General features: G+C 39.9%; 1 protein-coding gene across 1 annotated transcript; it reads right to left on the bottom strand.

Moving 5' to 3' along the window:
- Nucleotides 1-3285: 3285 nt before the first annotated feature.
- prkar1aa (protein kinase, cAMP-dependent, regulatory, type I, alpha (tissue specific extinguisher 1) a) lies at nucleotides 3286-11505 on the bottom strand. The gene is made up of 11 exons (XM_046865461.1): nucleotides 11358-11505; nucleotides 8821-9000; nucleotides 7855-8022; nucleotides 7307-7398; nucleotides 6450-6511; nucleotides 6252-6298; nucleotides 5992-6150; nucleotides 5248-5308; nucleotides 5001-5122; nucleotides 4696-4777; nucleotides 3286-4584 (listed from the first exon to the last, which is right to left on the bottom strand). Exons 2-11 carry the CDS (start codon nucleotides 8992-8994, stop codon nucleotides 4412-4414), a joined length of 1140 nt encoding a protein of 379 aa, XP_046721417.1. The 5' UTR covers nucleotides 8995-9000; nucleotides 11358-11505; the 3' UTR covers nucleotides 3286-4411.
- Nucleotides 11506-12462: the final 957 nt, after the last annotated feature.

The following is a 12462-nucleotide window of genomic DNA, read 5'->3' on the forward strand; positions in this document are numbered from 1 at the left end:
GGATCTCTGTGGCACATTATGACATCACAACTCTTTAGTTAATGAGAGATAAATGACTTGTTTTGGTGAGGGAAGTGTGTTAATCATCATTCGAGATGTTTTATTTTAAAAAACAAACACTAAGGATATGTGATACCACTTATTTCCTTTCAGGGACCTTCAATACGTTCTACAGATAATGATAGAGATTCATATGTGACATTTTATATTCAAATTCCTCATTATTATTCATGTCATATAATATGCAATAGGCTAATTATGAATATTAATCATACAAATATTTATCGTTTATGGTATTTGGCAGACACACTTATCCAAAGCAACTTAATTTTATCTCATTCACACTCAAGCCTCTACTTAACTCAGTTTATGTGAAAAGACTCGAATGTGACTCTCAACACACTGATCTATTAATTAAAACGATAATGACTCAAACACTGATTGATTTCTATTACAATAAGACCACGAGACCAAAACCTTCTTTTTAACTATTTAAAAAAATAAATAAATCACGTGGCGATTTCGAGTCTGGAGTTTCTTCATCATTTGTTCCTCTCCAAATGTTCTGCTTGATGTTGAACTGAATGTTGGTGATCAGTAGATGCACCAAGCGCCAATCAGAACGAGTTTAAAACAAAGCAAACGCTCGATCCTGATTGGTGGATCGGACTGATTTCACTCAAATGTAGTTGAGTAAAAAGATATCTGACTTTGAAATGTAGTCAAGTTAAAGTCTCCCTGGATGGAAATACTTCAGTAAAACACAGATACACGAAAAAATGACAAACACAGTAAATAGACATTTACTTCCTTCCTGTCCATTATTGTGGAAGTCTACAGAAGACGTGATTGATGATCCCTTGGTGGTCCTGGTGGTTCCCTGATGAAGAACTGATGTCATGTTATGGTTCAGGCAAACAGACGAATCTTTCCATGGAAATACGTGTGCACGTGTAACAGGAAATTTTGTTGAAAAATACATGGTTTTCACAAATTCCTCACCTACGACTGTCAGAGTTATAAAAAATTTAAAAAAGAGGTGTGGCTTTTGTTAATCAGGGCTAGTAAAGGGGGCGTGGCCTCCACCTCTCCTTAATTAATAGATTTAATCAAATCGCATTACAATTGCAGGAAACACACTCAAAGTCATGAATAACGAGAACAGAGACATGTTTAAGAATTTTTTTTATTGCTTGGCCTGCCATTGGGATGATCGACACCATAAAGGATTACGAACGACATCAGCACGATAAAAATGGAGGACAAAAAAAAAAAAAAAAAAAAAAAAAAAAAAAAAAACAAATCTGCATACATCACAAAAACTGAGAAAATAAATGGTCCTCGGCAAAGCGAAAGAGAAGCAGATGGACACGATCACATCACATCTGCGTTTATCAATAATATAACTCTGGAGATGACGGGGGGGGGCGGGGGGGGGGGGTGATGATGATGATGATGAACACGCACGAGGGGAGACGAGGGATGTTGCGGCGCGACGTGAAGTTTCATCATCGTCCTGCTGGAAAAGCCATCACAGGAATTTGAATAGGTTCCATTACAAATTTGAAATACACAGTGAGTCCGGATGCATGTTTCAATCCTCATCATCAAACCAAAGAATCCATTACAGAAACTTGATGATTCATGGCATCCTAATGGTCCCCAGTAGAGACCATCATGTGATCTACAGTTTGCCCCAGATGACTTCTATTGGTTCTTAATGGTATCAAACAGAAAAAAACCCCAACACCACTAATAGCAGGTATTGAATGACATTTTATACCATTATAACCAAAAATCTATGAAGGTTTCTGATGTTTCTTTTATCCCCAGCAGGATGAACAGGACCAGGATGAACATTTTCACATCACGAGAGTTCAGCACAGTTTACAAGATCTTTATGCATCGTTACCATTCGAAACTCGCGTCACCAAAAGTGTTGGGACACCCGACTTTCCCAGCCACATGTGGTTCTTCCTTCACTTGAAGTACGAGACCCAAAATTTCCCCTGTGCACAAAGCCAGCTCCATGAAGATACATGGGTTGGAGAAGAAGATCTCCTGCTATGAAGGAACACCTTTGGGATTATTTTTTTGCTGACTCCTCACTTCCTCACCTATATCACTACAGGGGGATTCAAACATTCCAGATTAAAGCTGTAACTCTCAGTTGTTGTTTCCCAGGTGAAGAACAGAAGAACAGAGAGGTAAAAAAAAAAAACCCAGGGAAGATATATTCCTACACAAAACGCTACACGTCCGTCAGTCCTCTGTGGTGTCCTGAACAACATCCTAGTCACTAATAAGGCCTTATAACCACCATCTAAATTTCCCATCCTTCATCATTCTGCTATGGATGTGTCTCAAACCACACCCTGATCAATAATGAAGCTTCATAACCACCATCTTCAATGTCTGTCCTTCATCAATTTGCTGTGGGTGTTTCCTAAACCACACCCTGATCACTAGCGAGGCTTCTTAACCACCTAAAATCCCCATCCTTCATTAGTCTGTTGTGGATGTGTCCCAAACCACACCCTAGTCACTAATAAACCACCTTCATAACCACCAGCTTCATAACCACCATCCTAAATGTCAGTCCCTCATCAATCTGCTGTGGAAGTGTCCCAAACCACACCCTAGTCGCTAAGAAGACATCCCAGAAGCCTCAAAAATCACACACACCATAGAAACAACGCCCCCTTCCCCCTACACTAACGCCTCATCACTAGTCTGCTGTGGACGTATCCCAATCCGCACCCTATTCACAAATGAGGTCTCTCGTTGGATGTGTCCCAATCCAAAAATCGTATTTACTGCACAAGCTTCTTATTCACCACAAAGCCTTTTTTCCTGAGCAATGGATGTGTCTCAATCCACACACCCCCACTAACAATTGGTCCCAAACCGCGCTTTATGCCACGTAACCGCCTCGAAAAACGGCAAGGCGCCGATCACTCACGATATGCAGGTTCTTCCCTACACGGGTGACATGAACACCTTTACCGGTGAATACGGATGTTTGTGTGGATCGAGTGAACACTGGAGTGAACACTGGAGTGAACACTGGAGTGAACACTGGAGTGAACACTGGAGTGAACACTGGAGTGAACACTGTGCGGATTTTAAATGTGTGTGTGTGGGGGTGGGGGTCGGGGGCAATAAAGACCTAGACGAGTGAGGAAAACGAAAGGAGCGGTAATAATAATAATATTAATAATGCGAAATAAGCGCCACAGATATATTTATATATATTTCTATATTTCTATAGAGAGACAATCTTCATATTTTTCCATTTTTAATATATACCAAAGTGTGCAAAAAATACAGTTATGGTGATTTACTATTGTTTACTTCTGCTATATGTGCAATAAAGAACGATAAGGAGCAAAGCGGATCGCTACAGTACATACAACACACACACACACACACACACACACACACACACACACACACACACACACACGTGCCTTTGGCGTCTCTACAGTCCAAAAACTAATTGTAAACACTGTTAAAGGGCACAAACGCGAGAACGCACAGTTCACAGCCTCGTCTCGGGAATTTGCCGCGCTCGATTTATTATTATTTATTTTCAAAGAGAGAGAGAGAGAGAGAGAGAGAGAGAGAGAGAGAGAGAGATCTGCGATTCCTCTGTGATCTTGTTGTTTTTTTATATTTGTTTTCGTGGATTAGTTGAAATTCTTTTGTTAGAGAAAGCGGGCTGGGAATAAAAGAAAAAAAAATATTCTGTTCAGGATCGTAGTCGTTTCGCAGAAGATCCTGGACTCACCGGGTTTGAGGCAGGAACACGCCCCCGGATGTTGACCCCAGGGGTTGAGTGACAGTAAATTAAATATAATAAATCTAATGTACCTATAAACCAGTTAACAGATTCATCTCTATGGAAGAGACTTCTTTTTTTTATTGGACTTCCTGTTCCACTTTCTCTCACACACACACACACACGCACACTCACACACACTTTCCCACCAGCATGTAGAAAACGATGAAGGAAAAATGTGCAGGAAGAATGAAAATGACTCGTTAAAGTGATGATGGTGTAACAGTTTGAGCAAAGAGAAGAAGAATTTAAAATAAACGACTGGATGAACTTTGAGACTCGTCACGTCCTGAAAAAATACAATAAATTAAAGAAATCGCGAATAGAATATCTGGTAAAAAAAAAAAAAAAAAAAGAAAGACGTGTCTCTGGGTGACATTTTGTATCGGTGGATCAGTTCAAGAATATGAGGTTAAACCTACAACACACACACACACACACACACACACACACGCACGGCGAGCATGAACGTACACAGGAGAGGTAAGAAAATAAAGCGTAGCTGGACCCTGCGATAAACAGGAGATAGAGGAGAGAAGGAAAGAAAGAAAGAAAAGGGAAGAGAGGGATTCAAACGGAGAGAGAGACGAAGCTGTTGTACTGCTGGATGTTCCTCTTGAGGATGTCGGAGCAGGGCCCGAGCACGCGCTCGAACCGAGGACGATCGAGTTTCACACACTTCAGGGGGCTGCGTGCGACCACGGTGGCTGCGCGAGGACGATTCATCAGCAGCGCGATCTCGCCTGAAAATCACACACACACCGTTCATTTCACAGCGAAACGCATCAAATACGCAACGATAAAGGAATAAAAACAAACTATTAACGCAATTAATAAACATAAATAACACTCACCAAAATAATCGGAGGATCCGAGACGGCCGACTTCCACAAACTCTTCATTCTCGGAGCGTCTCTGAAGCACCGCTGCTGTTCCCTGTGAACACCAGAACAGCTGAGTGTGAGTGTGTGTGTTTATCACGATATCTGCTCATTTCTAATATTGTTTCGTTAAAAGTCCAGAGTACAAGAGCAAAAGTTTATGGACACGTTTTTTTGGTCTCCATTTGGAACATCTCATTCAATATTCAGTCTTCATTTGCTGTTCTAAAAACCTCCACTCTTCTGGGAAGAGATTTTTAGCTTAGCATTATGTCTACCTCGAGGATGATGAAGAACTCGTCCCCTGGTTGACCCTGGACGACGATCTTCTGCCCGTCCTCGAACTGCACCGTCTCCAGGGCGTCGGCCACCGTTAGCCTCTCCCATTTATCCAGAGATTCTGAAAACGGGGAAAAAAAAAAAAAAAAGCTTTATTGGTGGATGTACGGATAAAAAAATTTTTTAAATTAACTAATTAAAATAAATAAATAAATAAAACGAAACGAGCGAAAACTCCCAACTTACCCAAAATGGACACCTTGCTCAGGAACTCCTCGTACATCTTCCTCTTCCTCAGCGTGCTCCCCTGCCAAACATGTACAACTTTCACGCTCGAGCTACGAGACTCATCATTCTTAATAACTGGAATTTCTTGGACTGGACAATATTGTTATTGAAATGGGAAATCTATTACATCATCCTTAAAGGTTTTGTGTGTGTGTGTGTGTGTGTGTGTGTGTGTGTGTGTGTGTATCTTAGGGTTGCAAAAAATTCCAGGGATTTTCAAGACTAGAAATTAAAGGGAAATGATGGGAACTTGGAATTGACTAAATTAAACGTTAAAATGGATTTAACACAATTCCAGTTTCCACACTGCACATTTACTGCGGGTTTACTGAGGCCACGCCCCCAACGTGCATTTCCTCCAAAACATAACGCACAAAATTTCCATTTTGGAGATCATTCACGTAAATATTAAACGTTTAAAACTTCCTTGTGCTGTGTGTAAGATACTGCGCAACAAAACGACACTAACAATTTAATTTAAGTCAAAAATTTAAATTTTATATTTGTATATGATACAGTTTATATAAATTTCCCTAAATTTCTTACAAATTCCCATAAATTCCTGGTAAGTTTCCAACTTGGAATATTTCCAAAATTCCCCAGATAAAGTTCCAGTGGAAAGAAAATTTTCCACCCTTTGCAACCCTAGTGTATTCTAATATATGTGTGTGTGTGTGTGTGTGTGTGTGTGTGTGTATATACCATCAGTATTCTCCTGTAGCTGTCTCTGTCGATGCCCCACAGTTTGACGTTGGTTTTGGCTCGCACGGTCGCGGCTCTCGGAGTGCCGTAAATCAGAGCCAACTCGCCGAAACTGCCGCCTTCTCCGATGCTCGTCACCCAGGTGTTGTTCACGTACACCTGCGCGACAAGAATCTCGTTACGTCCAAAACTTCCTTTCCAGAAATTACAATGTCGTCATGTGACAGGGGAAAAAGAAAATGCGTGCACGATTTACTTACATCCATTTCACCCTGATCAATAACGTAGAAGTTATCGCCCTCGTCACCTGGGGGAAAAACGGTAACGTGCCGTTTTTTTACAGTTCTTTCTCGTTTCAGTTTATTTGTACTCTTTTTTTTTACACACACACACACACACACACACACACACACACACACACACACACACACACACACACACACACGTGCACTGTGTACCTTGCTGAATGACAGTCTCTCCGGCGATATAATTCACAGGAAACATGGCATCAAATATATCACTGTAATGAAAAAATATAAATATATAAATATATATTGGGCACAATTCCAACAGTACAATCACTAAAGACCAAAAATTATCTTTATGAATTATCTATTATTCGCTTAATCAGAATAAGAAGCGCTTTTTCTTTATTTAAAGATTAAACGGGTCATTTGCTTCCTTTTCTAGAAAACGGTAACAATTTTATTGCTGATATTGCAGTCTGTAAAACTGAACCCATTTAGTGGATTTAATTGCCATATTACGTCAAAACGCAAATACAAATATAAAAAAAATCTATCCCGTGCTGTACTGCGTTTTCTTCGATCCCAAACTTTGTAAACTTTCTATCGCTTTTCTTCGGCCTGAATCTTCTCCTCGCCCCGTTCCGTTTTCTCTCCGTGCCTCGATTTTTCAGCGTCTTCTGCATTTACCTGTTCAGAGCGCTGCAGAGTTGTGCAGGTGGTGCGTCGGTAATAATGGTCCGTGGAGAAACAGGGTGCTCCGTGTGTAGTTAAAAGGAAGAAAAGAATTTGCCTTGATGTGTTTTCTGTATTCGAATTATGTGAGGTATCGTTTCAGCCCTACTCGTGTGTGTTTAGCTTTAATGATGTTTGGGATTCAGTTTGACAACATATCTGTGAGCACAAGAGGGCGCTGTTCACTTCCAAACTTACAAAAATTCCAGAACATTTAGATTTAAGGGTGCGCCTAAATGTAAAATACACCGTGGTGATTTAGATTTTCGTCCCTGCAGCCACTAAAACCTGATTTAACCCATCAAAACACACACACACGCACACACACTCTTCACCTTCTCTCATTGTCATCGAGGTGGGAGAACAGCACGTTCTTCTCGATGGCTTTGGCGAGAGCAGCCATTGTCTTGTAGTCTTTCGGAATAACCTGCGGACGAACGAGAACACGTTTTTACTGCATCATTGACGCTCACACGCTAAGAGGTTGCCAAAAGTATTGGGACGCCTGACTTTTCCAGCCATGGAAGCAGTTCCAGCACAGCTCCATAAAAATCTTCTACAGAGCTCTGACCTCAACCCTATTGAACACCATTGGAATGGATGTGAACTCTGACTGCACCACAGGCCTCCACACCTCACCTACATCAGGACCTGACTTTACTAACACCACTGTGGCTGAATGGATCTCACAAATCTCCACGAAATCCTGTGGATCTTCCCAGAAGAGTGGATTTTAGCAGATAAGGTATAACTGTGGAATGGGACATTAAAAAAGAAGCACATAGCAACTTACAAGCTTACGGTCAGGAGTCCACAAACTTTTGGCAAATTGTGTCCTATACAAATAATTTATCGGTTCATGTATGGAGAGAAGTTTAAATACTTTTCTGACGTAGGACGCGGCGTCTTCCTCCGTGTAAACCTCTGCACTGATGGCGCCACGGCGACGGCGGCCTTTAACCACCGGGTTCATGGGAGGAGAAATCTCATCTTCTCTGGAATCTGAGCGAGAACCAGACTTCTGCTGACTGAGCATCTGTTTGGCCTCCTCCTGACGGGTGAACACGAGGAATCAGACTCAAGATCAGTCAACAAGCTGATTTATCATGTACATCAATCAATTAATCAGAGAGAGAGAGAGAGAGAGAGAGAGAGAGAGATAAAAATCCAGATGAAGATTGACATATCTATATTTATCTATAGAGAAACAGATGAATAAATAAAGACAGACAGAGAGGAAATTGACAGTCCAGGATAAATGAAAATATATACAGACAGACAGACAGACAGACAGAAAATATACAGACTGAGATAGATACAGATAAATAAAGAGACAGATAAACAGATATACAGACAGACAGACAGAGAGATAAATATATAGACTGACAGAGAAATAGTCTGAAAGATGGATAAACAGACAGACGGATAAACAGATAAATAGATATACAGACAGAAAGATAAATATATAGACTGACAGATAGATAGACAAATAAACAGATAGACAGACAGACAGACATAGACTGACCAATAGATAGACAGAAAGAGGGATAAACAGATAGACAGACAGACAGAAAGATATATAGACTGACAGATAAACAGATAGACAGAAAGACGGATAAACAGATAAACAGATAGATAGATAGATAGATAGATAGATAGATAGATAGATAGATAGATAGATAGATAGAAAGACAGATAAACAGATAGATAGACAGAAAGATCTTTCTGTTGTTTTTTGCTGAAGACATGCAGTTTGCATTAAGCCTGTATATATAATCGGTGATGAATTGTTAACCTCGTCAGCAGTCCCAGTACACGATCTCAACATAAGAATAAAAGACCTCCTCACCTTCTCGAGTCTCTCGAAGTAGTCCCGGAGGAAGGCCATGGGTCGCTCAGGCCTGGACGTGCACAGCTGCACAATGCAGTCCTTCAGGAGCTGCTGGATGTTGTGCTTCTGTACGTAGAGCTCACATTCCCGCAGGCTCCTCTCCTCCTCGCTGCTCGAGCTGCCGGACGCCATGACGACCTGCAGACGACAAATCGATCAGAGAACTCTGCATTTAAGCTCAAGCTTTTGTTTATACGCTTTTTTGGTATCGGCTGGTCGTATTACAGGCAAACAAAAGATGGTATGAAGAGCAGATCGCTGAAGAATCAGTAGCTGTAGCTGGCAGCACACACTTTACTCTCCAGACAAATCCTCTGTTTATTTTTCACTCTTAACATTTTTTAAAATCCTCAGCAATCCCACGATCCAGAATCTAGTGGAAAATCTTCCCAGAAGAATAGAGATCATCATAACTACGAGGGACTAAATCCAGAAGAGGACGTTCAAAACCCATGTCCATCGGTGATGTGATGGTCAACAAACTTGTGCTCATTAGGTGTAAATCAGCAGGTGGGTTTGGGAAGAAAAACTGAAGGGTTTCTAGAACATGGAGCGAAGCAAAATAGTTTCAAACTTTTGATCAGTTATTAAAGAAATATATACAAATTACTAAAAAGGTGTAAAAGCACATTTTGATATGAACACTGGAGATCCAATGGTCTTGTTTTGGGGATAAAAATTAACATTGGCTCGTCAGCAAAAAACAAGCTCAGTTCGGGTTTTCTCAGGGTTGTCCAGTTTCCTCCAACTGTCCAAAAACAAGGCAGGATATGAACAAGTCTGGATTGCTGGGTTTGTGTGACCATAGGAATGAGTGTGTATTAGTGGTGTAGCGATACACAAAATTCACTACCAGGGGAAGAAATGCAAAATATACAATTGATTGTTTTTATGTTTACTTATATTATTATTATTATTATTATTATTAATAACATTAACATTTGTGAACATCAACAGTTCACACATTTTTTAAACTATTTTAAAATAAATGCCTGCTTTGTTAAATAATATATAAATTCATATTTTATCATATTTAGTAAACTAATGTAATATATAAAATAAAACAGAAGAAATTAAATTAATGCAATACACTTTTACTATAAAATGAATAAACTGAATAATTTATTAAATTGGCAACAATTAAATTGAATAAAAACAATAAAATAAATGAAAGAATTTAATAGTTCACATTTGTTAGACCCCATCTGGGTAACACAGATGTGAATATAAGTGTGTGTTTGTGTGTTTTGCATGTAATAGACAATTTTCTAATGATATGTTTTTAACTGTTCTACTTATTTCCACATAATTTAACAACCTCTTCATTCCATCCGTCCTTCATTCATTCACTCCATCGATATGCGAAATTAACAGGATTTTCTCTTTTTAAGATAAATTCTTGAAGCCAGTTTAACAATAAGTTTAACAATAATAAATAAAAAAGCTCATGTGCAAGGCAGAGACTTAAAAAACGTGCAGTCCGCCCCTTTATTCGTTCCTGAGGAAACGCAGATTTGAAACTACGTTCTGCAGATAAAGAATTGCGTTCGGTACACGTGTGAACCGAACCGAAAGCCGTGTATCGAAAAATTTCAATACGAATACGTGAACCGTTACACCCCTAGTGTGTATGTACAGTATGATCTCCTGACGTCTAAAACACAGTCGCAGTTTCCGAGAACGTCTCCGGATCCACTGCCACACTGAACGTGGTGGAGGATTAAACTCATACCAACAAAGAAGCCCGAAAATGAATCAAGAAGAAAATAAATAAAAACCGGAAACCAACCACCAAACCCACATCCTCACTTCCTGTACTTGTGGGAAATGCAGATAAGAGTATCAAACTGACAATATATAAATAAAGCTTTATAAACTAAACGACAACTAAACGAGTGGAAATTTACTCGTTTTATTGATTAGCATTTACATAAAACACACAGCTGTAACAGATGTTGCGTGTTTTTGTTTACCACATCCTATTCCATTGAGGTAGTTTCACCTATTTTTTCTAGTCTTAAATAAACCCATCGTGCAAATAACCGAAACAATTTTTATCTACAAACCTCCAATGCAAAATAAAATAATTTTTCTATTCTAAAAACAATTTTCTATTTCTCCTCAGCTGATGAGAAGCGTAATGCAGCTAGCCAGTTTTTTTTTTTTCAAACCCTATCCGTTTTCGCTAAACCCCGCCTCCCTCCACTGTGATTGGCTCCCTCTTTCCCGCTCTCTATCTATGAAAGCGCCATCGCGCGAACCGTCGACGCGCCGACCAATGGCATTGCAGGGGGCGGGATTCCTTCAACCAATAGCCGCGACGAACAGACGATGCGACGAAAAAGCGGTGGGAAAAGGTCACTGGTCCAGAGAGCTGCTGCGAGGACCGCCATCTTGTGAACGCTACCGTTATCAAAACAAACGGAAACCGCCGCATATTCTGACTCTCAGAATGACATTTGAAGGAAGGCCGAGGTTTTTATTCGGTGACATACCTGAGTAGACAGAGGGGGGAAAGTTTTCCTGGGTTGCTGCTGTTTTTAAATTAATATTTTATTGGAATAAACACTGACACTCCCGCTGGCTGCTCTCGGTCCCCGCTTGGATGGGTGCCTCAAACCGGAAATACGTCATCAGAGGGCACGCGCACACGCAGTGACGTCATTTTTTACCTCTCTCAGGGCTTTAAAAAGGGTCAAATAGCATTAAATTATATATATATATATATATATGTATACACAGTACTAGCCAAAGCAATTTCAACATTGTACATGAATAGTGAAGTCTTTCCAAACTCTGAAACGACACGTATGGAATTATGTAGTAAACAAAAACGTGTTAAACCACCCAGAAAACGTGTGATATTTTAGATTATTCAAAGTAGCCACATTTGCTGAGGTAACAACTTTGCAAAAATTTGACTCTCTGTCAGCCTCTGAGGGTATTTATGAGGTAGTGAGTGATTGTTGGCTGCTTTTCCTTCACTCTGCGGTCCAACTCAAACTATCTCAGCTGGATTTAGATCGGGTGATTGTGGAGGCCAGGTTATCAGATGCAGCCCTTCATCACCACAGATGACCACTCAAACACAGTCTTAAACAAACAACTTACATAATCTAGAGGTGTTGAAAACCATATAATGGTCCCACTAGGTGTAAACCAGATGGCATAGCATGTTGTAGCATAATGCTGGGTTACACTAATCCACAATCCACTAATCCCCCGTTTATCGCTGTGGCTACTTCCTAAAACCGCCCACGATAAACGAAAAACGTGAAAAAGACGCCATTGCAAAAAAACCTATATTTTTTATTGTTTAAGCCATAAATCATCCTCCCACACACTTTAAACACACACAGAAAACATTTGTAAGAATATAGCGAGATGGATTTTGTGTAAATTTGTAGAAATATAGTACAAAGTACCACATTTATAGTAGCCTATGCATAGTTTCTCTGCTTGTTTATTGGTTGAAGTTCTATGACATCAAAAAAGAGGCGGAGTTAAAGATACACGTCACTGCATTCTTTATTTTCTGTACTGTATTAACATTTTACTTCATTTTATAATTAATTCTTTTTTATTTCAACATAAAACGCC

Source organism: Silurus meridionalis, chromosome 14 (assembly GCF_014805685.1).
Source record: "Silurus meridionalis isolate SWU-2019-XX chromosome 14, ASM1480568v1, whole genome shotgun sequence".
NCBI lineage: Eukaryota > Metazoa > Chordata > Actinopteri > Siluriformes > Siluridae > Silurus > Silurus meridionalis.

Bases quoted from the DNA above. Each gene is read 5' to 3' on its own strand.
- prkar1aa (XM_046865461.1), bottom strand. From the start codon at position 8,994: ATGGCGTCCGGCAGCTCGAGCAGCGAGGAGGAGAGGAGCCTGCGGGAA. The intron at 6,151-6,251 runs GTAAGTAAATCG...CTTGTCGCGCAG, and splicing joins TTGATCAGGGTGAAATGGAT to GTGTACGTGAACAACACCTG. The intron at 4,585-4,695 runs GTGAGTGTTATT...TGTGATTTTCAG, and splicing joins CGGATCCTCCGATTATTTTG to GCGAGATCGCGCTGCTGATG.